The sequence below is a fragment of the Patagioenas fasciata genome, chromosome 14 (assembly GCF_037038585.1).
Source record: "Patagioenas fasciata isolate bPatFas1 chromosome 14, bPatFas1.hap1, whole genome shotgun sequence".
Lineage (NCBI taxonomy): Eukaryota > Metazoa > Chordata > Aves > Columbiformes > Columbidae > Patagioenas > Patagioenas fasciata.
The window spans coordinates 2,887,591-2,914,478 of NC_092533.1; the positions used below are offsets into that span (position 1 = coordinate 2,887,591).

General features: G+C 47.4%; 1 protein-coding gene and 3 long non-coding RNA genes across 7 annotated transcripts in view; 2 read left to right on the forward strand and 2 right to left on the reverse strand.

Moving 5' to 3' along the window:
* The window catches only part of LOC139829101 (uncharacterized), a 31,094-nt gene extending 22,091 nt beyond the window's left edge, over positions 1-9,003 (forward strand). The window contains exon 3 of the long non-coding RNA XR_011741360.1: positions 7,454-9,003. This is a non-coding gene — a long non-coding RNA (uncharacterized lncRNA). The remainder of the gene's footprint in view (positions 1-7,453) is intronic.
* LOC139829100 (uncharacterized) overlaps positions 1-26,888 on the forward strand; it is a 246,006-nt gene that overhangs the window by 130,517 nt on the left and 88,601 nt on the right. Inside the window, exon 3 of one of the 3 annotated variants that reach the window (XR_011741357.1) lies at positions 9,085-9,218. The exons of the other annotated variants lie outside the window; for them this stretch is intronic. This is a non-coding gene — a long non-coding RNA (uncharacterized lncRNA). The remainder of the gene's footprint in view (positions 1-9,084; positions 9,219-26,888) is intronic. 3 annotated transcript variants of the gene reach the window in all.
* On the reverse strand, positions 16,534-22,183 carry BOD1 (biorientation of chromosomes in cell division 1). Of its 2 annotated transcripts, XR_010652329.2 has the most exons (5): positions 21,938-22,183; positions 20,548-20,672; positions 18,541-18,741; positions 17,150-17,391; positions 16,534-16,760 (listed from the first exon to the last, which is right to left on the reverse strand). XR_010652329.2 is itself a non-coding variant. In XM_065849059.2 (4 exons), exons 1-3 carry the CDS (start codon positions 22,166-22,168, stop codon positions 18,543-18,545), a joined length of 555 nt encoding a protein of 184 aa, XP_065705131.1. In that variant the 5' UTR covers positions 22,169-22,183; the 3' UTR covers positions 16,534-17,391; positions 18,541-18,542. The 2 variants fall into 2 exon arrangements, 1 of the variants encoding a protein (XP_065705131.1); XM_065849059.2 differs by having other exon boundaries at positions 16,534-17,391.
* On the reverse strand, positions 25,072-26,025 carry LOC139829086 (uncharacterized). The gene is made up of 3 exons (XR_011741332.1): positions 25,912-26,025; positions 25,475-25,554; positions 25,072-25,202 (listed from the first exon to the last, which is right to left on the reverse strand). It is a non-coding gene; the product is annotated as an uncharacterized lncRNA (long non-coding RNA).

A 26,888-nucleotide genomic window follows, 5' to 3' on the forward strand; every position in this document is an offset into this window, starting at 1 on the left:
GTACAGTGTTTCTCAGAGCTCTGAAATGCACAAACTGTTGCTTTCCTTTTTGGCTTTTCAGTGTTCTATTTTGTCTTTTAACGGACAGTCTGTTCTCGCCCCTGTTATTACTTTTAAGGACTGCAGCCCCCATTGGCTGGAGGTGTTGTAGGAATGACTTAATTAGCATTTATTTAGATGTCTGCCTCAGGAAGCAGCCTTGATTGATGTGCTCATTGTCTGGACTTTCCAAATGACTCTGTGGCTGTACTTATCTACATTATGCCATTCAGTCTGAAGCAACTGTGATGTTTTTGGGTATGTGTTAGGGCTGGATTTAACGTTCAGAACGTTCTTCCAACCTTAATTCTCACAAAACTGATTTGGGGAGAAGGTTGTCACTGCTTTTATGAGTTGTGGTGTTGGATGCAGAGAGGTTAAAAGTTTTAGCCCAAGTCAAGCGTGGCACCCCGGCTGGAGTCAGAACAGAGGAGATCCCGACTCCATCCTCAGCGTTGAGGCTGTGCTCTGCTTTTGTATGCTGCTAGCCTAAGGAAGCACAATTTCTAGGTGCCATGTGGACAAATGCACCAGATCACACAATTGCTAGCAGATGCTCTCACCCACAATATTGTGAAGGCCAATGTGGCGGTAGCAAATTCGACGAATCCAGACGCCGGCATAAGCTCTTTGATCGAACGGGCGGGCCGGGCGAGAGTAAGGAGTCTAATTCAATGTGAATTTACCATCCGTACTCTTTAATGAACTCTTAAACAACACTGAATATCAATGTCCCCGAGACCACGTTTTTCCAAGCCTTATATACTCTATACCAAAAGGCCATGCGGCAAGCGCAGGCTACAATTGGTTACACTCACAGTCACTCATGCCCCCCCACTATGGTGATTGGCTGCAGGGCACTGTTCACAGACTCTTCATGCGCAGCGGCAACGCCCCTCCTGCAGCCCGGGTCGAGAGCAGAGCGGCCTCTGTTCACTTTCCTTTTGTCTCTGGTGTCTCAGGGAAATCCTTCCGTGTAGCACAGCCGCATCAAGCCCTGGCTTGTTCACAGCACACAGCCAGTAACTCTCCACAATTCCTCCTTTTTTTTTTTCTTTTTGGACAAGCCAGGATTGATTAGCTGTGTGTACTAATCCTTCTTTGATATGTGATAAGAAACAACTTATACATAACATATAAATAACAACAACAATCAACGTAAACAGTGCACTTTGCAATAAACCTGAGGTATTCCATTGCCGTTTAAATATCGCAATGGATTGATTAAACAAATTCCAAGAACTTTGGTTTAAAGATACTCAACTTATAACAAACGATGTGCTGGGTGTTGATAAACTTACTCAAGAGGTAGTGGTGTTTAAAGATCTACTTATATAACTATAGTACGCATACATGTCACAGCTAAATCAATGCAAAGGTTACACCTCACTCTGTGACCTCCGAAGGTTCTGCTGCAGGGAGTTGATTTGGTTGAGTTTGTTTCAACTCCGGCTTTACTGCTCGGCTTGGAACCCACAATGGACCTTGATCTGTGGAGAGACACATATACCCTCTACCATTAAAAATAACAGGTACTGGTCCCTTCCACAATCCAGTGGTGGGATCACGATACCTCACCATGAATTCCGGTAAAGTGTTTTTCCTTCCTAGTCTGATCTGATAATGATGAATGATCACAGGAGGCTCCTCATGATCTCCAGTTAGACATAAATAATTCAAGGTAAACAACACCTTTGCTAAACGCTGTTGACAATCTAACTCTTCCTGCTTCTGTTTGCTCAAATACCCTTTAATCATTTGATGTGCTCTCTCGATGATTCCTTGGCCTGTTGGGGAATGAGGTATACCTGTAACGTGTTTCACTCCCCATTTCATTAGAAAAGTTCTAACTTTCTGGCTAACATAGGCAGGGCCATTGTCTGTCTTAATCTTTTCTGGGACACCCATTACAGCAAAAGAAGCTGTAAGATGTTTACATACATGTAGTGCTTTTTCCCCTGGTAAAGCAGTAGCCCATATCATTTTTGAAAAAGTATCAATTGTGACATGCACATATTTAAGTTTTCCAAATTCTGGCACATGTGTCACATCCATTTGCCATACTTCTAAGGCTCTTAAACCTCGAGGATTGACACCGATTCCTATACCTAACATCTGGCTTCCACACTGAGGACATGCCTGTACAATACTTCTTGCTTCATTTAAAGTTAAATCGAATTGTCTTTGGAGACCTCTGGCATTCTGATGAAAGCTCTCATGACTTTGTCTCGCTTGTTGGAATTTATCTGTTGGAGGCATGTGCTGTACTGAACTTACTAAACTATCTGCAATTTGATTTCCTTCACCTAGACCAAGATTCCATTGATGACTGCGGATGTGAATCACACAACAGGGTTCTTTTCTTTGATTTAAAATAGCTCTCAATTGTACAAACAATTTTCCTAATCGAGGATTATTCGATTGTCTTAAGAGGGCATTTTCCATTCTGGGTATTACACCTGCTACATACAAAGAATCTGTGACAACATTTAAAGCAGATTTCAGCCAATTATTTAAGGCCCATATTACTGCTGTGAGCTCTAAAGTCTGCAATGAATCCTCTTTTGAACCTTCAATTAAATGCCGTTTCCATTGACTATTCTCTTGCCAGACACATGCTGCCTGGTGTCTTCGTTTTCCTGCATCTGTATATACTGTAAGGCCTTCAACAGGTTTTGCTTTTACTTTGCTTCTCTCTAACCACTGATTTGTTCTAAGGAATTGCCATAGTTTACCTTTTGGTTGTCGTGAATGTACCTTGCCTATAAATCCTAATAATGCATTCTGTATAGGCATCGAATGTCTCAGCCACCATTCTAAATCGGCTCCATTTATCGGAATACTGATGTCATCTGGTTCCTGACCGCTAATTTCTAATATTCGAGATCTTCCTTTTCGAATCAATTCTCCAATTGCTTCTGGTCTCGTTTGAATACTGAATTTTGGTTGGACACTGAGAAAAATCCACTCTAATAATCGCAAATCATTTTCTGTTTTTGATCTGACAGTGGCACAAAAGGAAGAATCTGTAGCAACATCTATGGGGAATTCCCCGTTTTTGTTTTGCCACTGGCAGATGATTGCACACGGATGTTCTAGATTGCTAATAAGGAGGGAAATTGGTCGATCAGAAAGTCTTCGGCTAGACCAATTTGTCTGTACTTTTTGTATAATATCAGAAAGACATTTGAGATGCACGGACTCTAAGCTTATTTTCTTAGCTGGATCACCTCCTTTTAGAAGTGAAGTAAGAGGTGCTATATCATTGTTAGTAATGCCTACGCAATTTCTAATCCATTGTATGTCCCCTAACAATTTTTGGACATCATTTAATGTTTGTAAATCAGTATGTAATTCAATTTTTTGTGGACGAATCTGTGCATCACAAATGGACCAACCAAGGTATTTCCAAGGTGCAGACTTTTGAACTTTCTCTGGAGCTATAACCAACCCCTTTTCTTTGAGTTTGATCGTAATTTGGACTATGGAACTTTCTGTGAACTCAGCTTGTTGACAGAACAGAATATCATCCATATAATGATAAATAATTGTTTGTTTCCATGATGCACGAATAGGTTGAAGTGCCCATGCAACATACATTTGGCACAGTGTAGGAGAATTTTTCATACCTTGCGGTAGCACTACCCACTCATACCTTCTAGCTGGTTCCGCTTTGTTTACTGAAGGCAGTGTAAATGCAAAATGCTGCGTATCTTGTTCATGTAAAGGAATGGTAAAGAAACAATCCTTTAAATCTATAATTAGAATATGCCAATTTTCTGGTAACATTACAGGTGATGGTAATCCAGGCTGTAAAGCACCCATGGCTTGCATTTGATCATTTACCTTTCGCAAGTCATGTAATAATCGCCACTTTCCACTCTTTTTTGGTATTACAAAAATTGGGGTATTCCATGGACTAGTAGAAGGCTTGATATGGCCTGCAACTAATTGCTCTTCTACTAATTCACGTGCCCTTTGCAGTCGCTCTTCTGTTAATGGCCACTGGTCAACCCAAACTGGGCTATCTGTTAACCAGGTCAATGGAGGGTTGGGCAACTGCTTTCCAGTGACCACTAAGGAAAAGGTGAAGTAGTTAACACGGCACCAAGTTGCCCCAAGACATCACGGCCAATAAGCGCCTCAAGGCTGCTTGGCAATTCCATTACATACACCCTAAGGGTAACACATTGACCTTCAGGGAAACTAATCGAAATGGGATCAACACTTATATTTGGAGTAGTTTGACCCCCTACTCCAGCTACAGTGGAAGAGATTGATTTTTGAAGTTTCCAATTTCGTGGCCATTTGAATTGACTAATGATGGAGACATCAGCTCCAGTATCAAGCATTGCATTTACCTCTACAACAACAGTAGAATCAGACTGAAATAGTTGCACACGTAACATGGGACGCTGAGTCATTGATGAGGTGAAGCAAACTGCAGGACCTGTCGATCCAAATCCTTTATCATGCCTTTCTGTTGAGGATGCTGGAGGAACTCCTGGAAGCATTGGTAGGCAGTTTTCCAGTGCTACTACCTGAGCTATTCTACTCCCAGAAGGAATAAAAATTGGCAGATGCAGAGTGTAGGCCAGGATTTGAACAGTTCCTGTGAAATCTGCATCAATTATACCTGGTATTACTATAAGACCTTTGATACTAGCAGAAGAACGGCCAATCAATAGGCCTCCAATGAGACTATCTTGTCGAAATAAAGGTCCTTTAGCATTCGTTGGTATTCTGTGAATCGCAGTATTGGTCAATGTAATATCTACTGCTGTCTCCACATCAACTCCGAGGCTTCCTGCGGTGCTTGGCTTGTTGAGGTGAAAGAAGCCTGGTTCACGGTTGGTCGCTGATTGTGATACAGGTTCGGAGATGTTCTTTGTGTCTGGTAGCTGCTGAACGTATACCATAGCTTGTGGTTGTTTGTTTTGCTTGCTGCAAAATTTTCCAATCGTGTGGTTCCCATACCGCTGTCTGAGTGTTCATATTTTGAATTACCGGTAGGGCTAATTTTGCTGGAGACCAATCACCTTCTAGAATGGCATCTTTGATGACCCCTGACCATCTGCTACGTCGGGGCTGTGGCTGGTCAGTAGAATCTATAGGCACCTTTGATTGCATTGTTTGTGAAGGGCAAGCTGGTTTTTGAAACTCAATTTGTTCCTTATTTTTCTCTACATTTGACACTCTTAAGTTAAGTTGTTCAAGCTTGTTGGTAATGACTTGCAGTAACTGCTCTACAGCTTGGGGTGAGCCCAATGATGTAGGAGGAGGCTCACAAAAAACTTCCGCGGGTGCTTGCGGAGGCAAAGTTTGAGGCGGCCCCGGCCCCGGCGGCTGCGCCGCGGCCGGTCCGGGCCGGGCCGGTCCGGGCCCGGCCCCCATGCTTTTCTCGGAGGTAGGGGGGGCGTCCGGCTCGGGGCAGGGCAGAGGCGGAGCGGTAGGAGGAGGGCGGCACTCAGGGCCTCCCACGTCCGGACAGTCGACTAGTTGCACTTCCGCCTTCTTGGGACATTGCCCCAGAGACTCGGAGGGGGAAACTTCCGGTTCTTTGTTTACGAGCCGCGCAATTTCTAATCCGCGTTGCAGATCGGATTGTGAAAGTATTGGCTGAGCCGGGACCCCGCGACCACCCCGAACGGCAGGCAGACCCCACAGAGTAGCCCACAGGCCCCTCTTTTCTTTTGGACGACAAGTTTTATCAGTCCAGGTTTGTTCTGGGACAAGCGCCTCCGCGGCTCTTAGGGCGGCACGTTGTTCCGATTTCAAAACTTCTAATGATTCTAATACGGTTTTCCACAATTCTCTCACAGCTTTAATTTCTTTCTCTTCTTCCCCTCTGATAGTTTTGTCCCACATAGTGTCCCCCACTGATCTCCATTCCGTTGGGGAAAACAAAAGTGGAACTTCCCCAAAGTGTCCCCACTTCTGAGCTAAAAAAATCAATGTGATTAGCTTTTCCTGTGACGATTCAATACCTCTCTTAGAGAGAATAGTCGTCAGCAGTGCCGCGGCTGTTTCAATATCCATTATCTTATCAGCGCGGTCTTAACGTAGGATGCGAGTGGCCAGCTCGACTGGTGCCCGTCTTTTGATACCGGACTAAGCACACTATCCCACACCCCGGCTTGGCTCCGTTTTTATGAACGCTGCTCACCGCAGTAATTTCGATCCGGAGCGATATGCTTTGCTAACGATCCATCCTTCTGCTGCCATATGTAGATCCGAAGCGTTATGCTCTGCTAACGAACCATCCTCTGCTACCAAATGTGGCGGTAGCAAATTCGACGAATCCAGACGCCGGCATAAGCTCTTTGATCGAACGGGCGGGCCGGGCGAGAGTAAGGAGTCTAATTCAATGTGAATTTACCATCCGTACTCTTTAATGAACTCTTAAACAACACTGAATATCAATGTCCCCGAGACCACGTTTTTCCAAGCCTTATATACTCTATACCAAAAGGCCATGCGGCAAGCGCAGGCTACAATTGGTTACACTCACAGTCACTCATGCCCCCCCACTATGGTGATTGGCTGCAGGGCACTGTTCACAGACTCTTCATGCGCAGCGGCAACGCCCCTCCTGCAGCCCGGGTCGAGAGCAGAGCGGCCTCTGTTCACTTTCCTTTTGTCTCTGGTGTCTCAGGGAAATCCTTCCGTGTAGCACAGCCGCATCAAGCCCTGGCTTGTTCACAGCACACAGCCAGTAACTCTCCACAGGCCAAAAAACTACTTTTCCATCAGTAACATGAGAACGTTTGGATCATCCGCATCACCTCAGCCGCTGCTACTTCAACCAAGACGTGGGCCTGCACAGCGGACACAGACCGGGTGTCCGTGAAATGTGCATCACTTAGGGGCAAAAGCCCGTTCGAGGTGGCTGCTTGCAGAAGCCAGGCTTATTTTGGCACCTGCAAACACTCTGAGAAAGTGTTTCACCTCTGAGTCACTAAAGCCTGAAAAGAGTAGCCTTGTTTTCTTTTCTGTGCTGTTGTTTAAATAATAGCAGCAATAACTCCATACCCAGATACCTTTATTTTCAAGACCCTTTGGTCCTTAAAAACAACCCCCTGCTTGAAAACAGCAGATGGTGAGAAAATAAACCCAAAAGGCTTTTTCATACACAAAAGGTTCATCGCCTCTCCTAAAGCCAGTGGAGTTCTGGACTTTGCCTTTTGTAATAAGCAGAATTAGAAAACATAAAGATAAGGGAGTGGGAGCCTTCAGTTGCTGAGGTGAGCAGGTCTTAGGGCTGGTTGGGGGTGTCTGTGAGCTGAGGCCACTGCGGGCTGTGGGAGAACCCGCTTTTCTGGTGGGATGTACAGCTGAGGCACCAACCTGATGGAACAGTTTTACATGTGTTACGGTTTATTTTTGCTAAACATCTGCCCTCCTCTTTTTCCAGAGGTGTCCAAGTTTCCCTGAAGGATGAAGCAAACCCCACAAGTGCGGTCTGATCCTGCAAAGTGCTGCACGATTTCGGCCAGGCTTGATTTCTGTGGAGAACTGGGTCTTTGGTTGTTTAGCATCTTGCAAGTCTGGAGTCCACGTGGAGTGTTGGCTACAAAAGATGCCACAAAAAAAGAAAAATACATTGTTTTTGCAAGAACTTATCACAGTATCTTGTGTGGTTGTTAGTAGAAATTAGTGCAGGATTAGTACCTAGAGAGGAAAAGTGGAGAAAGAAAGTGAATAAGGGACACCTTACATTGGGCATATGTAGCATGGACTGTTTCACAGGGGATGGAGACAGCTGAAAATTCTCACTCCTTCCTGTTGCTGGATCAGATTCCTTTAGTAGAATGAGGGCAGCGTGTCCCGGGGAGATATCTCAATAGCCCAAGGCCCCCTCTGACATCAGGTCAAATATTCCGGGTCACATAACCCAAGGCTGCGTGATGAAACTCAATCTTACAATGGCTCAAGTGCTCCTGCCCTGGCGGACTCGGCGCGATCGACAGATGCTCAGGGAGGACGGAGGTTTCGGCCACGGCCGAACACGGGGCTGGGCGGGAATGATGGAGCTGATGGATGAATAAACCTGAGCTGGACTTAGACCAGCCCTGGTGTGGTCACCAACTGCAAGTGGAAGGACGGTGGTGGTGGTAGATGGAACTATGGCTTGGCTGGGGGGAAAGGGGAAGAGGGAAATAAAATGTGGATGTTTGGGGAATAGTTTGCTCGATTTGCAGCAAGAAAAAAAAAGCATGAAAAGACAAAAAAGGAGCCTCAAAAAGAGGAAGCGCCACTTTCATCCTGTTCAATGCCAGAGTCTAAACTTAAAACCTATTAAATGTCTTGGTCAAGAGAGTGAAGAAAGTAAATATTACACATATTAAATGTGACTGACAGGCATTCCAGTGAGGAGACTGATCCTGAACGCAGAACGTGAAGTGGCCTGTCTCCTCCTCCCGAAAAACAAAGCCCAATGAGTTGCCTCCAAGCTGTATTCGCAAAGCTCAAGTCACTTTAAATCAATTTCTGCTGCAGATGTCCAAATAAGCCCTGGGTTCTATCATCTTTTTTCAGTAAAAATAGCTTATCCTCTGACATCTGGGAAAGGTGAAGGTGTTGCCAAGCACTGAGCTGTCATAATTGCTGTCATAATTTGCTTTCTGATTGTTTAAAGGCCCATTAGTTGGATTTTATTCTTATTTTATGCTTATTACCATCTTCTGCTAGAAATGACAGAGTGTGGCTGATGGGAAGGGCTCCCATATTCTGCAGAGGTGGCACATAATGTTTTACAAACTTGTTCCCTGCCTGCAGCCCAAAGCGCATTGCAGGCTGAACTCTTTAACATCTTGAAAGCTCAAAGCACTGTGGAAAAGTAAGATTGAACTGCGCAACCTAAAGCTATTTTTACTGCAGAGTTGCTAGTTCGCCTAATAAAATGCTCAGAATTCCTAGAACTTTTTAAGACCTTCTGAAACTTTATTGTCACTTATGCTTGCCTCTGATTTTTGTACGAATAAAATCCAGATCGTCAGGACGATGTGGTGTCAGCAGTATTAATATTAACGTGTTATTTTGCAGGGTGAGGCGAGCGCTGGGTGTGAACAGATGGGTCCCAGGTGAGGTGCTGCTGCAGCATGGGCAGCTTCAACCTTCTTCTCAGTCTCCTCCTCCTCATATTCCTCAGACCTCTATCTGAAGAACCCTGTTTAAAGGTATCTGTGCCCATTTAGGTTCTTTTCCCTTCACTGAAACTGGTAGAAGTCTCTCCAGTTATTTCTGATTGAAGTCTTGGGTTTCTGCCCGATTCTTTACTATATATCACTTAACTTCTTTTCAGCAAAAGAGATTTAATTACTATCACAAGCCAGTATCTTGTGAAGTTGTTTCTTTTGGAACCCTTTTCCAGTTGCCAAGAACGTTATTTCCATGCCTTTATTTCTCTTGGATGGTGTCTCACGTTGCCCTGGGTTAGCGCTTGCACAAGTCTGAACTGCTGGTTTGGCTGGGAGTCTTCTCCATTGATCACCTCCCAGTGACTCGGTGTCCTGCAGGCTGGTATCTGAGCTCTGCCTTCGCTTCAGTCCGGTTTCATTAATATCCCTTTGATGTCGCCGTTTGCAGCCAAGTAGAAAGCTCTCACAGAGGAAAGGGATGACATATATATTACATCTACAAAAATTAGGAATTATTCATCGCAGCTAGATGCAAACCCATAAAGGCAGTTTTGCCATCGATCCTTGTGCTGCGTCTCAGAGCTGAAACCTCCACAGTAAAGCTGTTCTGGCTGGCAAAGGCTTTTCATCTGGGCACGGGTTGAGAGGGACAGACTGCAGGGTTTTGTGTCTGTGCTGGTAAAACCAGATTTCAAGGCAGCTAATAAGATGACAGATAACCAAAGCAACCCCCAGATTTGTCCTTAGACTTGGAATTAACCCATTCAGGAAATCCCACATGGCCACGTTTCTGTATTACAATGTTGGAAGATTTCCCTGACTTTGGGCTAGTGAGCACTTCTTTCAAATAGCTGTTTGCTGGGGAACGACAAACTGCAGAGGGACTTAATATTTAATTGAAAACATGCCCAAATGGATGTTTCCCTGAATTTCTTGTGTCTGGCTGAGTATTGGCCGAGAAATCATTTGTCTCTTTATCAGGGAGCTCTCGGGGGTTCCACATGGGCTGCACTGTGCTCTGTGCGGTGGTGCAGACTTGCTGGCCCTTGTCCCTAAGGATGCCACAGCATGAGGATGGTTCTTCCACACGTGGCAGAACATCATTCATGTGCTTCCTTGGTTTTCACACACAAATTCCCACTATAATCTCCTTCTGGCAGCTCTGCAGGGCAGCACAGCTTTGATAGGGACTGTGACACTGCTGTGCTGCCCATGAAACCCTGACAGCAAAACCTGAGCAGATACAAAACCTGCAAAAACCTGGCTTAACCAGCAGGGATCAAGCTGAGGTTTATTCACCGAGCCTCCACTTGTTTTCTTTTCCTGTTTTCTGCAGAGACTGTCTTCCCAAAACATGTGATTTGTGAGAAAATTGGATTTGAGAGTCAGTGAGTCTCCTAAGCAGATACAAGTTTTAGTTTCCACCCAAAAAGAACTGTAGCTTTGGGAGCGCTCTGGGCTGACGAGCCCAGCTCAGCCCCTCTTTGCCTTAAGCAGCCCCACAGTGATGGTGACGCCAAAGGGCAGAATAGCAGAATCTTGAGAATGGAGTTTGGTTTCAGTCTGAAAAGCTGAGATTTTTGTGTACCTCAAAAAAAAAAATCAACCAAGAACAACAATACCACCACAAAAACCAACCCACCGCCACAAAACAAAACCCCCAACCAACTAACCAAAGTCGCCAAAAAACCCCACCGCAAACCAAAAATCGCGTCTTGAATGATGCCAGCATTGGCTTTTTCATAAAACTCTTCTTCCCCTATTCACTCTGCCCTTTGCAGAGGGCAACCTGTGGGGTGGGGAACCCGCTGGCCACCTTGCAAACCTCCATTCCCAGGGCTGCTGGCGAGGGCAGGCGTTGGGGGATGTCCCATAAATCCAGCGGCTGCGAACTCCCACCCTAATAGAAGCCGTATGTACCCTCGGCCGCGCACGTCGGCAGTGGCGGGTGAGGGGGAGGGTGGGCTGGGTTCACTGGCGGTTGAATAAGGCGTCGCTGTTGCCTCAGCAACCCCCTCCCCATGCGAGCTGGGGCTGGAGCGGGCGTCTGTCGGACCCCAGCGGCTCCCGCAGCGATGGGGGTCGAGGAGGCTGATGTAAATCTGTTCAAGACGGAGCAATGTCCTGGCTGCCCTGGTACCCTCCTGGTACCCAGAGAGACGACACTGGGCTTATTCCTGTTTAAAAAGGGAAAATAAATCTGTTCCCATAACAAGCCACTGAGGGTGGCTGCTGGACACCCCCCAGCCCTTGCACCTTCATGATATCCCTGGATGAAGCAGGTGGGATATTTTGGGGAGCAGTGTCAGACTTGGGGACCTGCCGACTCTGTGCGCTCAAGCCAGTAGTGAACTGGAACTGCCAGGTATCACCTGTGGGGCCAGCAGCTGCCAAATCCCACTTTTCCGTGCCATTTTGGGAAAGATGGGCTTTTGCATCGGGTTATGGCTACATGCAGGCTCCCTGTAGGAAGTCTTATGAGGGGCGGCTGAGGGAACTGGGGCTGTTCAGCTGGAGAACAGGAGCTGAGGGGAGACCTGATCGCTGTCTGCAACTGCCTGGAAGGAGCTTGGAGCATGGAGGGGGTTGGTCTCTTCTCTCAAGTAGCAAGTGATAGGACAAGAGGAAATGGCCACAAGTTGCATCAGGGGAGGTTTAGATTGGATATTAGGAAAAAATTCTTCATGGAAAGGGTTGTCAGGCATTGGGACAGGCTGCCCAGGTCAGTGGTGGAGTCACCATCCCTGGAGGGGTTTAAAAGGCGTTTAGATGAGGTTCTTAGGGCCATGGTTTAGTGCCAGAGTGAGATTATGGTTGGACTCGATGATGCTGAGGGTCTCTTCCAACTGAAATGATTCTATAATTCTACAAAGTGGAAACTGGGGCAGTGTTGGAGATGGCTGTTTATCCTTTAGCAGGTGGAGCTGCATGGCTTTTGTGCTGGGAGCTCAGGTGTGTGCTGGGTGCAGGTGAGTTCAATTGCTTGGCAGAGCCCCTGCAGCTGGGGCTGAGCTGGTGGGGAACACAGTGAGTGCCAGAGCTGAGCAGGGTGGATGGCTCTCCAGAGCAAGGTAAGGTTGATCTGGATTTTTTTTGGGTTTCCTTGCTTTCCTTTGTGTTGGTAGGGTGCTTTTTGTGAGGTCTTGTGTTTGCAGCATGGTCATTATTGCTTGTGGAAGTCAGTGAGTGGAGGGTGTGGAGTTCAGGCTGGTGTTGGAGACCAGCTCAGGAGCCTGGTCGTTTCGGTCAAGGCAATCCTTGTTTTGCTGTGTTTTGATGGTAGAAGTTGGAGATAACTTACCTGGAGAGTTGAGTCTTGGCAGGAGGAGCTGGTGGAGGTGAATGCTGTTACCTTAGGAGAGGGGAGGGGGTGATTCATGTGCTGGTGTCTCATGGGGAATGCTGTGGGGGAAGTTCTATGGCTGGTTTGCAGGTTTGTGTGTTTTCTTTCTTTATTTTTTGCTTCATCTATAGTTGTGCTGCCCCCATGTAGAAAATGTGAAACTTTGAGTGTTCTCTGAGGCAGGATTATTTTATCTCGCTTTTGCAGAGTTGCAATGCAACATGAAACTCAGGGATGTCATGGTTTTCTATTTCTGTTACAAATCCCTTCCAAAATGGCTGCATTTTGCTGCATGAAGCTGCTGGGACTTCCTGAAGGCCCCAACTCTGCAAGGCAAACTGTGGCCTTCCGTTCTTAGGTGAATTCTTTGTAGGGCCAAGACATGAACTGGTTTGGGGGTTTGCTATTTTAACAAGTGGACATGGATCTGCTATAAGGCAAGAACACAAAAGGCACTAATTTCCTCATAACGAGAGTCAGCAAGATGGAATCAGTCAAGTGCGAGGTCCTTTCGCTCTTTAACCTGGACAGGTGGGTTGGACTTGGGTTTTGCTACAGCGCCTTTCCCTGGGCTTGTCCCGGTGTTGGAGGGAGTTTTCGGTGGAGCCGGTTCCCAGTCCGAGGGGCGAGGTTGCCGGTTCTGTGCACCGTGGCTGCTGACGGTGTCTAGACGAGGGCAGTTACTGCCGGGCTGGTTACTGCCCGGTCATGTTCCCCAGGCTGACTTGGCGCTGGCGTGGGCTCGGCACTTGAATCACAAAAAATGCAAGAACCGAAGCTATGGTTTTGATACAATCTCGTGGCACCACCATTTGGGGCCGCGGGCACTAGTGCTTGCGTTTTAGCCTCAACCTTGTTGCACCAGACCAGATTGGTGAATTACAGATTAAGGAAGGTCAGAATTTACTGTTTCACATCCTAAATCTTGTGTTTCCATCCCTGATCACTTAGGCTGCTCGCTTTTCTCCCCGAACTCTCCCTAATGCTAATTGGTATTTGTTTCCCACTATTTAACCTCTTGAGAAACGACAATATCTGCTGTGCGATTTGCATTAGACACAGTCAGAGTTGATGGAAACGCCTGGTGAGAGCTGTTCCACACCTTGCTGAGTTCATTCACCCAGGAGTCACCAAAGGCTTTGGAGTCCTGGATCTCCTCGGGTTTTGGAAGGAGGCATCCGGACTGAGAAATGAAGCAATGGTTTATCTCCCTCTTATGGCCAAACTCGGGATGGCCGGGCTGCACAAGTTGTTTGGTAGGGAGGAAAGGGAGAAGGGAGTCCCTGCACTTGGAAGCGTTGGTGGCTGTGGAGATGAGCGGCCCTCACTGCTCACAAGGAATTAAGCTGACTTCCCTTTACGGAAGCTGATAAAGTGATATTTTTACTACAGCATAAACAGGAAAATATCTGTGAAAGATTTAAACTGCTCCAGTTCCTTGTTGGTTTGAACTGGGAACTGGATAAACTGGTCTACAGTTGAGCAAAAAGCAGGAGGACAGGATCCTGCTCAGTGGCAATTGCAGCTGTACCCTGTACACTGAAAAAGAAAGCGCTGTTAGAAATTCGGCTGGTACCCAGTGATGCCTACGGTCCCAGAGTAGCGGTGTCCTTGAAGCAGGTGGCATCCGAGCCGCGTTGTGACAGTGGGTGCTGTGCTTGCTCTTTCTATTGATGTGGTGAAAAGAGAGTGAAACACCCCATTAAACGTTCCAGGTGTGATTTCTAATCCTCCTGGTGCTCCTCTTCTGGTCAAGATCAAGATGATATATTGAACGCTCTCTCTTCCAAGCATGTTTGTCTGTGTCTCATTAAAACTGGTCACACTTGTCCTAAAAATGGGAGGAGTAGAGCTGGATGTGGTTTGGGCTCAAGAGCCCTGTGTTGGTTCCAATGTGGCAATGATGAGCTCAGTGTTTGGGGCAGGTTTGGTTTGACCCACTGTCCTGACAGGGCCCTAAGTTTGATCCCTCTGTGCCAAGGACTCGAGGCTGTGGTCTGGACTTGCCTCCAGACAGCCACGATGATTCCCCTTTCCCAGAGAGGGGTGTTGTTGCCTGACCTGGAGGCTGTGAATATGTGTGTCTCGCTCCTCTGGTGTCAGGATTCAAAACTGGGCTGGTTCTGAATTCTGTAATAAATTTTAAACTTGGAACTGCGCTACCACGATGTGGGAGTACTTGATGGATGAGTGAGGCCTGAGTACGAATGAGTGAAGAAACCAGAGATGAGAGATCTTTTAACATATTCCTCCTTCCCATTTGGCTGTCCTCCCTTCACCAGATACGCTCGGATTTAGGTGTCCAGTTTCAAGGGTCTGATCTAACAAACATGCTTGCAGTTACTCCGGGATTATCTGGAGACTTGGTTTGCATTCAGCTCTACCAGACAGAGACATTGTGCTAACTCTAGGATGGGGTATGGTTACAAATGGAAGAACTGTTGCTGGAAAATACTGGCTGGTTTAGGCAGAGGCTAAATATGTAATGGCAATTTTGGTTCTACTTCTTGTGGTGGAGTCAAGAGGCAGTGCCTGACTTGCTGATAGACTAGGGTGTGCAGGACAGTGACAAAAACCTGGGCCATGCAGTTATTGTCCAGCCTCATTTCTCAAACTGCTTTTGCCAGAAGGGTCAGCTGAAGAAAGTTAATTAATACAACCCCCTTTGTTGTGCTCTGGTTAAAGTGATCAGGGCAGCCGAGGCAGTGCTGGGGGGAACGGGCTGACAGCTGCTCCTGACTTTTTGGGTGGGCACCCTGCTCTTCCTTCTTCTTCCCCCTCACCCCCAAGATCAGGGAGGTCTTTTGCTTTACTGTGTTTTAATCATATGGCATATGTCATAATTCCTTTAATAGCCAAGCAGCAGCTAGAATTTCAGGCAGTGCCTTATATGCCGCTTGGCTGTGACTGACAAGTGCCAGGGTGATTGACTGATGCATGGCAATGCAATCCTTCTAGATAAGTTTGTGGGGTTTTTTTCGTCCTTCAAAGGCCTTGTGAAAGTGGGTTCATTGGTTCATAGTTTAATCTGTCCTCTTCTAATTCTGGAGTCACAATCTGACACTAAGTGGTGTAATTAAAACCTTTAGTCTCGTCAGCAAGATACGAGTTTCAAGATGATTCTGTGGGACTTTAGCTGTAACGTCTAATCCTTAAAACTTGCTCAGTGTATCACAGCTTATCAGTGTGTGCGTATATAGATATATGCATTCCATTTGTTCTGCGTTTTCATTGTATTCGGTCCGTTTTGAGAGGAGCAGCATTAAATGGGATAAAAACATGGATGGAAGAATCAAGTATCAGCAGCACTATGCAGAGTGTGAACTTACTGCAGTGGGGAAGTTCACAGAGGTCTCTTGAGAAGGGTTTAAAATACCCGGTGTTCTGTCATCTCCACTTCTGCATATAATTCCGTGGAGAAGAGGTACTAAGCAAAGTAAGTTAGCTACAAGGTTAAACGCAGCATCGATCTTCCCTACAAATTCCCTGCTTTGAAAAGGGAGCTGAGGGTACCTGGAGTTGCATCTGTTCACATACAAAGTCCCTGGGTGAGGCTGTAGCTGAGGTGTGTAGCCCATGAACAGCAAAGGTTCAAACATCAAGCGCTGTTCAGTGACATATGCAGTTATTAGCTGCTTCAAAGACTGCTGTGTGAAAGGAAAATGAAGAAATAGCTCTAGCCTATCGCCAGCAGTGCATTGTTTTCCCAAGACTGAACATTTCTTCACCATCACTAGCACCAGACTGACCTTAGGATTTGTAGCTCGTAAATGATGTGAGGTAAGGCCAGTCCAGTTCTTTGATACTTCAGATTTTTATATGGAGAGGAATACTACTATCCATTTTATTTCATGATAACTTCTACCAACAGCCCCCTGTTGTGAGACCTGGATGAATCTCTGAACTTTGTCAGGCCACACTTCATTAGGGTTCCTGCAATCAGGACTCCTGGATTTCTTTACAGTAGTTTTTCCTTAAGAAAAAGATTCTGAAAAAGCTAAGAGTCAGAGCTGCTTTTGAAGTCTTTTATTGCAAAAGGTATGGACGTTTGCTGGCAGAATATTTGATCACATTCTCTACTTGACTGTCATCCAGAGGACACTGCATGCATTCAAGCTGAAAGCACAGGGCAGTTTCCACCAGGCACCTGAGAAATTTCACAGGAAAGAAATGTCTTTCAAGTCGAAAGAGTTTCAAACCGATCACCTCTGCTGGTGCCCCTTGCTTCCCAGAGTCACCTGGGAAATAAGAATTAAATCAGCTATAGTCATAGCCAACTGTAAACATTTTCCTGCAATGCAACAGAAGTTATCTAGATAACTGATCCTGAAGTGTTCTTTCCAGTTTTGAACAGGAAGTGTTGTTCCTAAAGCAGGCGGTGCCGTGAGTTGCGCCTGACTGGGCACCGACTGCTCAGAGCTGCGTTGCGCAGCAGAGGTGTGTGACGCTTCAAAGAAAATCTGACAGCTCTTGCTTGGTCTCCAAGAGACAACCCCACCCCCCAAAACATCTTCCTTTTCTCCCCACTGCCCAGCCTGGGATCATCTCAACCCACTTCCCCGCTCCCTCCAGACAAGAGCCAACTCCCTTTTTTCTTCCCACCCCCTTGCCTGGAGGTGTGACTAACCAGAATACATAACACAGGCTGCGCTCCGTATTCAGTTAATAGAAACATATCTTCACGCTTTGGCTGCCCCTCCATACGCGGGACTGCGGGTGCATCTGAATTTCAGTGACTTCCCACAGGTCTGAAAAAGGTTAATCATCTTTGGCAGAGAGTAATCCTGCCCCAAATGGAACAAGGAATCCACTGTCAGTCTCCCAGGATACGTATTTTTGCAACTGCAGGCACTTCGTATCAGGAACCCACTGCAAGAGAAAAGACAGTTTAGAGAATGGTACCTTCATGAGGAGTAAATACATTTGAATAGAGAATAGATTAGAACATATTAATTAACAGCTGCATCTAGCTGCAGGTTATAATGGACTTTACTTGAACCAGACAAATGCAAAGATTTATCAAGGCATTAAGGCTGCAAGTCACAGATAACTACGTAACTCAGCATGATACTACAGGTGCTTTAACTTCTACTATTAAGTTAAAAATCATGCCAGTTGCTCTAGTCATTCCAAGCCCAGAAATGGCTACTGTAGGTTACTTTTTCCTTTTAAATAAATCACCAGTGGATTATAAGAAAAAATGTTGCTTTCAGAAAGCTCTAGCAGATAGAACCATTCACAATTAACTTCCTTTCATGCAGGATGGTTGTGAGTTCCCCAGGAAAGCTGCAGATTGAAGTTTTCCATCAAGATAGTGGTTCCTCAGCAATGTGCACAAAGGCTTCAATATTCCAATTGGCATTAAGACATGGGGCCTTAGCAGAGATGGGTGCATAGTCATTGCTGTTAAGACAGAGTAGCAATTACAGCCCCCCGAGGTCCCTGGAGGTATTTTAATCACAAAAACCAGAATAAACTTGTTTGTGACAAAGGCACCCACAGTCCTTTCAGCTGGAAAGATATAGGTTGCTTTATTTAAACCAGGCTATTTGGAATCAACAGTTACTGCCAGAGATATCTAAAACTTACAATGCTAAAGCACAATAACTTGTCAGCACTCTACTTTCAGCTGTATTTCATAAAGGATATATATTTTTAATCCATTTGATATAGTTCTGAAAGCCATCCAGCCATTTCCACGTCAATCACTGCCGGATATGCTTTTACTGGAATAAAAGGCCTTTTGGCCTGATTCAAACCAGCACTGGCAGAGTCCACAGTGTTCCTTGATAGCTGGTTTACATCATACCTATGTCTTCAGTCCTAATGTATTTTTAGGAGATGCTTAAGTGGAAGCAGCTCGGATGATTGTCTGACATCGACAACATGCTGATGATCACAGTGTTCTCCCTGTCAAGCCAGGAAGAAAATCTGATGTCTTCTCTATCTTGCATTATACAAACTACAGAGATGAGGTACATGAAAAAATGTTAAGTAGTAAGTGCAGAGATACAAGACCTTTAGGAGGCATCCTGAGATGGAGCAGGAGGATCCTTATTCTCAGGCTCTGGAGGAGGCGCTGGCACACTTTCTTCTTTCTTTTGTGCAGCCAAAAATTCATGAATCGCCCTCTCTATCTGGGGCCTGAAGATGTGGTTTAGTTTTGGATCCACCACCTGAGAAATAATTCTGTCCACTCCAGCTTCCAGCATTCCTGACCTTGAACAAAGACAAAGGAGTCATTCAGCTCCTCTGTAAAACTTCTCCCCAATCTCCTCCAGTGATTCTCCAGAGCCCTCCTGTCAACTGCAATTAGCATTAACATGGTGAGAGCTGCAGCCCACTCAGTAGATCCTTAACAGGGAGTTGTTTCACTCACCTATTTTCCCCCACCCCCTCTCACTTTGCCCTACAAAATTAACAACTGACATCTGGTCTCCCAGGTACTTAAATGGCATGTTGGACAAGAGCCACTTTAATAGGGCTTATGTGGAAATGAGGCCAACATGAAAGCAAACAACCACATTTTGGCACAAACAAGGGAAACAAGCTATTCTGAGGAGGAGGGCAGGTGAGAGCAGAGTCTTTTTTTTGGCTGGCTGGAGGGAGAAGAGGTCTGCCTCCTCATAACATTGCTGTCACTCGCTCCTTATAACTGTTAGTCTAGACAGATGGGTATTAATTATAAAAACAAGCACATGTAGCGCACAGCAAAGTTTCTGGAACTGAACACTAGCAACTGAAGAGACTTATTACTTCAGGGGCTGTGTCAGACTCTTGGATGGTGGGGCACGGGCTGTCTGGCAGGCTTAAGTCATGTCTGCAAAGGAGCGGGACAGGAAATGGAGATGTTGCCCGGCGCTCGGAAAAGTGGCCACGATACTCGTACAGTCGTGGATGCTGGTGGGTGCAGGGTCATGGCACATCGTGCCACCTTCAGGTGACAGCACCCGTCTGCGTGCCTGCAGCACGGGACATACGTGTCTGGACACCCTTGGTGCTCGGTCTTGCAACTACAGGAACTCTTCAAACTCCCTTATATGGTGTGTCCACTCTTTATACTAACAGCTTACGGAAAGGGAGCACTTTGCGTTCTTATTACAGGCTCTCGGATGCAACATTTCTCAATTGTCTGCTTCGTTCTAGTGGTAGAGTAACACGAAATAAGAGGAAGCGTTAAGTGCCAAATGTGTCTCAAGGACTCCACGTAAAGACAGGAAATTCTGTACTTCCAGTGGACACTCCCTTTAATTACAGATTTAACAAACTAGTGATTTACAGGTTCTATGAAGTGCTCTGAAATACAGTTTCTTCTCTGTGTGAGACATTCTAATAGCTTTCCTTATAAGCATAAATGCCATTATCAAGTTCCCTACTGCCCCTCTTCCCCACAACCTTCAAGCTTTTATCTGTGACTTTCAGTCAAACACGCTAAGGCTCACACTTCAGACTGCAGTGAGTCAGCAGCAAGAGATACTAAACTTAAATCTCTAGGCAGCATAGTTTAAACTGGCTCTCCTGTCATGCTGGAAATGTAATATCTTAGGTAGCTGTACAAAAGCTGCATGAAATCAGCCTAGCCCTGTGTGATTACTGCCTGCTAGTGGTCGGAGTCTACTTGAACAAGGTTTGGCAGCTTTGGGATTCTTTCTTTAAGTGATGTAGGTGTTTTTCTGAAAATAAAGATCAAGGTCATTCGGCTCAGTACATCAGGTACAGTTTTGCTGGCAGGTACAGTATGTATAATATATAATTGCAACGCTAACTTGGCTAGATAACAAATGCAAAGTACCTCAGCATGCTGCTCAACTCCTGAAAATACAAATTTCAGGTAAAACAGTAATGTATGCATTTTAATGGGAGCTAAGACTGCATCCACTGTTACAATGAAACTCAGGAGACCAGAACAGAAAGTTTGGTGAAAAACTTAATTCTGCAAATTCTTATTTGACTTAGGTGGTAAGACAGTTATATATTACTTATCAAATAGCCTTACCATTATTTTACAGACTGTTGCTTACTTACTGAATCACGCTCTGCCTTAGCCCATTTCGCAACTGGTTTTTGTTCATTGTTGGATTCCACTCCTGTTTGTCCAGGTGGGTCGATACAAAGTTGTCTACTTTCTGCCTCAAGTTTTGATAGGCTGGCTAAAAAGAAAAGAAACAAAAAAGTCCAGTTGAACAGCTAAAATATCTCATTCTCTGCCAGAGTTCTTCATAGTACATCTTTCATCATGTACACTAGTGTCCTGTTGTTTGTGTTCAGAAAGTGGAAGGATAGAGAATAAAGGTAAGCTTGTTCTACCTGAGAACACAACCGGTAATTGCAAAGAGCAGCTGGTCAGTGTGCTATTATAATAATTTAAATTGTTGGATAGATTGGCTTCAAAATTGTTGTTTGCTCGTGATATTACTTAGTGAGATGCAAACTGCCCGTGCAGACAGGAGTTGTTTAAGCTGGGTTCTTATTGTCTCTAAACCCTCCACCACAGCATTCCTAGGAAACTGCCTGAGTAATATTGTCAGTAACAAAGAATTATTTGCTTCTGTGATACTAACATGGAAGATAAGAATTATGTGGGTTTTATTGGTGGAAACTTAATTCCAATGAACAGGAATTAAACTAAAAACCCCATATAAAGACATAAGACCATCCAGATCCTGGTATGGTGCAAGGAAAGGACAAGAGGCGGGCAACATTTATATTTCAGAATTTGATATGCACATGGATGACTGAATGAAAGGGTCGGTCACAGAGGTGCGGTGTCTGTCTGGGCAGCATCTGTCTGTCCTTACAAGGCTGCTCTGCCCTATGGCTGCTCGGTGCAGGTGACCTTACAGCTTCAGGAATGGTTTCGCGATACCTGCTGGGGTGGCCTAGAACAGCAGTTGTAGGTCCCTGAACAGGACTCTTGCAGAAAGCAGAAAAGCTTGGGAAAGCAAAGCACCTGTGTTTGATTTTGACAGCGCAATTATGAACCACTCAACTTCAACATCGCCAACAAACGCTCAGGATTTCGTGTTGTGGCTGAGGAAGAAAATAGTTTTGAACAATAGTCTGAGAATATCTACCCAAGAAAGGAAGGTTAGATGCTTGCTTTAGAAATGTGGGAATTATGCTCAAGAAGAGCAACGTTGTTATGGAAGACAGTTTTCCTAATAGTGCCTGGGACGGAAAATGAATGTCTGAGCCCGTTCTCTGGCCTGTTTGCCCCCTGGGGCGTCGCTATAAGCCAGGGCCACCTCAGAGCAGCCGGTGTGACAGATGCGGGTGGCAGCGGGGGCAGGAAACCCCCCGGACCGAGAGTGCGGGGGGAGGGGACGGGACGGGACGGGACGGGACGGGACGCGGGGGCCCCTTCGGGCAGCGGGTTCCAGGGACCCGCAGCTCCGGCCCGGTTCGGCGGCGTTACCTTGGTGTCCACGTCGGCCAGGCAGTCCCGGCGGAAACCGTCGAACAGGCCGCGGCTCTTGAGCTGCTCCACGATGATGGCGATGAGCTGCGGGTCGCCGGGCGGCAGCGAGGCCGGGTCGGTGACGCCGGGCCCCGAGCTGGACGCCGCGCCACCCGCGCCCCCTCCCCCGCCCGCTCCGCCGCCTCCCCCGCCCGGAGCGGCCCCGCCGGAGCCGCCGCTCTCGGCCATGGCCCACGGCCCGCGCACGGGGCCCGTCAGCAGCTGCGCCCCGCTCGCCCGCGGCCCCTGGCACCGCGACCGGCGGCGCGCGGCGTTTGCGTCACCCTGGCGCGCTGCATCACGGGGAGGCGAGTTCTCCGCAGGAGGGGCCGTTATGGGCCACGGGCGGCGGGGTGGCTCGGGAAACTACAAGTCCCAGGGTGCACCGCGGCAGCGGGCTCACCAGGCAGCGTGTGCGCAGCCGTTTCGCAATGCATCTTGGGAACTGTAGTTCGCCCCGGGGGGCCATGCGGGCCCTGCCGTGCCCACCAGCAGCGGCGGCTGGGGAAGGGGCTGCCCTGGCGGGCACGTTGGTGCTGGCGCCTCACCGAACCAGCCGGGTCGGTCACAGGACGCTGAGCACGCAGCGTGCGGCTCCCTGTGCACACCCCGAGCAGAGTCAGTCAGGCCTCGGCCCCGCGAGTGCCGCGTATGTGGGAGAGGCCACGGATTCACATCAGCGCCCCGCAGGCCCCTCCAGACGGGCGGCTTGAGGGCCTGGGATCCCTGTCCCCGGGGGGAATCTCGGATTCCTCTGAGGTTTTCTGCCAGGTTGCGACTTGAGTGTTTTTTTCAGTGGTGTAGTGAGGGCAGCAGTTATGTAAATGGGGAAGAAAATCAATTTGTGTGTGATCATCTGGGTTTCCATCAGGAACTCGGTTTCATTTGTCACACTGCCCGCAAAAGGAAGGGCGGCACCAAAGACCTGTCCTGACACCCATCCCTGCAGCATGAATGAACCGAGGGACTCTGTTAAAGGTGCTTTCTCTGTTGTGTGTGACCATCGCTGTCATTTATTGCTCTGATTATGTCTGTAAGCCACAAGGTACAAATTCTATATGTTAGTTTTATTTCCTTCATAGCCACATTTTAAAGAAGACTTGAACACAATAGGGTATTTCCATCTTAACTGCAGAAGGACAAGCTGCGCGTGGATGTGATCAGCCCTGCGCAAAGGTGCACTGTGTGGCTGCATCCTCACCTTCTCGTGTACTGCCGGATGAGTAAAAAAATAGCAACGGTTTGTGTGCAATGCATTGTCCTTCCCTACCTGATTAAAATTCAGCAGCTCTGAGGAGAGGCATAAGCCGTCCCTTCCCATCTGGCAGCTTTGAGGAGAGAAGAGGAGAAAATGGCAGCGTGTACAGAGCCTGAGATTTACACTGACAAAAGCGTCTGTTACAACACGACAAGGGGTAACAGTTTTAAGGTAAAGAAGGGGTGGTTCAGGCTGGACAGGAGGAAGAAATTTTTGACACTGAGGGTGTCCTGGGTGCCCAGGTTGGCCAGAGAGGTGGTGGATGAACCATCCCTGGAGATATCCCAGGCCAGGCTGGACGGGACTCTGAGCAACCTGAGCTGGTGAAGATGTCCCTGCTCATGGCAGGGGTGGCACTGGGGGAGCTGGGAAGGTCCCTCCAACACAAGCCATTCTGTGATTCTATGACTGTGATCCTGTGCAACTGTCGTGTTCTGCAGAGACACATGAAGTTGTCCAGCTGGAGCAGGAAGGCTGTCTCTGTGGCCAGCTGCCTTGTCACTGTCACTAGTCCGTCTGGGCTATCTCGAAGTCGGGTATAAAACCTCCACAACTCATCCGGTCACTCAGAAGCATCCCTGGAATCACATTTCCCCGACAGCTGCCAGCAGCCCTTTCTCCTCACCACTTGTGCCGCTGTTCGCTGGCATCATAGGGAGATAACCCCGAATAGAAATGCACTAATCTGGCTGTCCTAACACCCTGCCCCGCCGCGATTCACCGTCACGCATTATTCATTTTTCACCGTTGCTGCAGCCGCACACACCGCAGCATCGGCAGGAGGCTCTGGAGGCTTCTCGACCAACACATAAACGTTTTATTTTTACTAAAAAAAAAAAAAACCCGGCATCCTGCACCCCCTCCTTCTGTACATTTCAGGAGACGCAGCCCTGGCTCCCTACGGTGGCGTGGATGTGGTGGGGGGGGGGGGGGGGGGGCCGAGCGGCTCCAGCAGGGGGCAGCAGCGGGCAGGCGATGCCCGCGGGGCCGAGGGGGGGAATTGGGCGCTTGGGGAACACGCAACAACCGGGCGGGGGAAAAGGGGGTGTCTGTCCCCATGTCCCCTGTGCAAATCGCGGAGGAGAAGGTGGTTATTGTGGGGTTTTTAATTTTGGGGTTTTTTTGGGTGTCGGGGAGGGCTCCTGCCGTCTGCAGGGCTGAAGCGCCGGGAGCCAGGAAGCTCCAAGGCAAATGCAGCTGCTCAGCAGGACACTGCACTCGGGAGGATTCAGGCCAGGGTTTACTGAGAACTGCCACAGGTTTAAATTCCTCCCAATTAACAAGTGGCTCAAAGAGGCTTCAGTACCGGTGGTGCAGGAGGGGTAAAGCCTCAGCACAAATCTCCTGGCTGCAGCACCCAGGGCTGCTTCTTGCTGCAGTTAAATAGAATCATAGAATGTCCCAGCTTAGAAGGGACCCACAAGGATCATCGAGTCCAACTCCTGTCCCTGCACAGGACACCCCACAGTTCACACCGTGTGTCTGAGGACGTTGTCCAGTCTCTTCTTGAACACTGTCAGGTTGGGGCTGTGACACCTCCCTGGGAGCCTGTTCAGTGTCCAGCACCTCTGGGTGAAGAACCTTTTCCTCATGTCCAACCCAACCTTCCCCTGGCACATCTCCTGCCATTCCCTCTGGTTTTGAAGTGCTGTCACCACCCCCAGCTATGGCAGCTTGTTTGGAGCTGCTTTGATGGTGCTGAGATGGGACAGCAGCACTGATGCTGCTGTTTCTAGAGAAGCACTGCTTACATCCCTGCATTCCACCTTTTCCTTTATCTGCAGGCGGATGCAGTGATCTATTTCTCAGCATGGCACAAAGGGACATGCAACTGGTGTTTTAGGTGGTGGGGAAGGAGTAAACCCAGTCACTAGCAAAGATAAGGAGGATTCATGGATTCCTTGTACAAGTTGGCTGGCTGTGTGGCCTCAGTCAAGCAGCGGTTCATAGTTTTGAGATCTGTAGCTGTGGCACAAGAAAAACATAGCATTTAATCTAATCTATCTGGGTAATTTTGCCCAACATCATAAGCACACAGGCAAGCATAATAAACTGTGGTGTCTGAGATAAAGCAGCCTGTCCCCCAGGGAGGAGAGCTGTGGACCTCTCCTTGCACCAGATCTCTAGTACAAAATTGATGAGATCTGTGAACTCTCTGTACCCGTGCCCTCAAGGAAAACTTTGGGCAGTTCACACAGTTCAGGTCAGTAGGAGACTTGGGAAGGGAGAAATCTCACCTGTTTGCTGCTGCTTTTGAAGATTTAGTTCTCATGCTGGAATAAATGCCTAGGCTGTGGGGGGAAGTGAACTTGTAAACCTAGGGAAAAAAAATGTTTAGAAAGTTATTTAGATCAAAACAACAAGAAGCAATGATTTTTTTTGGTCTTGTTTTCCTATATTACAATGCCCCAAAACTCTTCCTTTGGTTGACCAGGGAGATGAGGATAATTTTAATTTCAATTTGCAAAGGACCATCCTTCCAGAGTCATACTTTCTACCACAGATGATCAGAGCCAGAGCTCAGTCATTTTCTTCAGTATTTGCTACCACTGCCTTTCAGGTTTCCTTCTTTCCCAGCCCCTGTTCTCCATTCCCTCTCCTGTTGCCTCTATCACAAGAGCTGTAAACCAGCACCTCTTTCCATGGAAATCCTGATATCGCAGGAAAAACTTACCCTCTGCCCCAGCTGCCCACAAAGAGCTCATGGATGTTGCAATTGGCTGACAAAACCACGCTGTTCCATAGAAGTGGCTTCACGGGTGCTCAAGTCATTTCTGCAGGTCCTGTGTGGTTGTTCTGTCCTGCAGGAGGTGGTGTAGCGGGCGATCTGCTGCTCACTGTGCAGAACACACGGCGCTTGAGCCCTGCCTGCATTTCCCTCAATGATAACACTCAATTGGGTCCCTGTCCACCCAGCTTCTGATTTTCATTAAGTCTGCAGAAATGCAATTACCATGGAGGGGCGTATCCTGTGTTCTGTTTTATTGCTCCGCGGAGATGCGATTTTTCTTTCCCTTCCTCAGCAGTGCTGTCCAGCTTTCTGCCTTTGTGCTCTTACCTGATACTGGGCCTGGTATAATCTGCCCATCTCTAGAGCTTGGGAACAGGTCAGCTCTTGGAGAGGCAGGAAAAAACAGAGTATATCGTAAACCCCATTTCATATGGCATTGTTGGCTTGTGCATGTTTGACAAGATTTCTTCCTTAGACAGTGTGTGTAGCTTTTCCTTACAGAAGGGTTTGAGATCATGACGATTTGAGGCGGGGGCAATCGCCGTGGCTGGAGAGAGGGGAAGGTTCGCTTTCCTCCCGCAACGCTTTCCAGCTCCCGCATTGTCGTTAAGACACAGACTGTATGAAGGAGACATAGTTGGCAGTTTTCTCTTCCTTGTCCTGACAACCTCTGGCCACAAAATTAAAAAAGCCAGTTGCCGAGTCTAGTTTCTAACAGCTTTGCCCTTGCTGATCATCAGACATTGAAACCTGGTCGAGGTGGCTGTGGGCAGGCACTGGATGTGCTGAAACGCAGACGGAATTATTGTGGGGACTGTTGTGGAGGCAGAGGGTGAACCAACATATTCACACCCTCCCGCTGCCCCTCTCCCGGACACACAGATCGCTGCCAATGAACTGCCTGAACTCTGGGCATTTTA

What these genes read in the sequence shown, in the direction of transcription:
- BOD1 (XM_065849059.2), bottom strand. Translation starts at nt 22,168, where the DNA reads ATGGCCGAGAGCGGCGGCTCCGGCGGGGCCGCTCCGGGCGGGGGAGGC. An exon ending in TGGCCGACGTGGACACCAAG is followed by an intron (nt 20,673 to 21,937) that starts GTAACGCCGCCG and finishes TTTTCTTTTTAG; the next exon opens with CCAGCCTATCAAAACTTGAG. An exon ending in CTAAGGCAGAGCGTGATTCA is followed by an intron (nt 18,742 to 20,547) that starts GTAAGTAAGCAA and finishes TCTTTGTTCAAG; the next exon opens with GTCAGGAATGCTGGAAGCTG.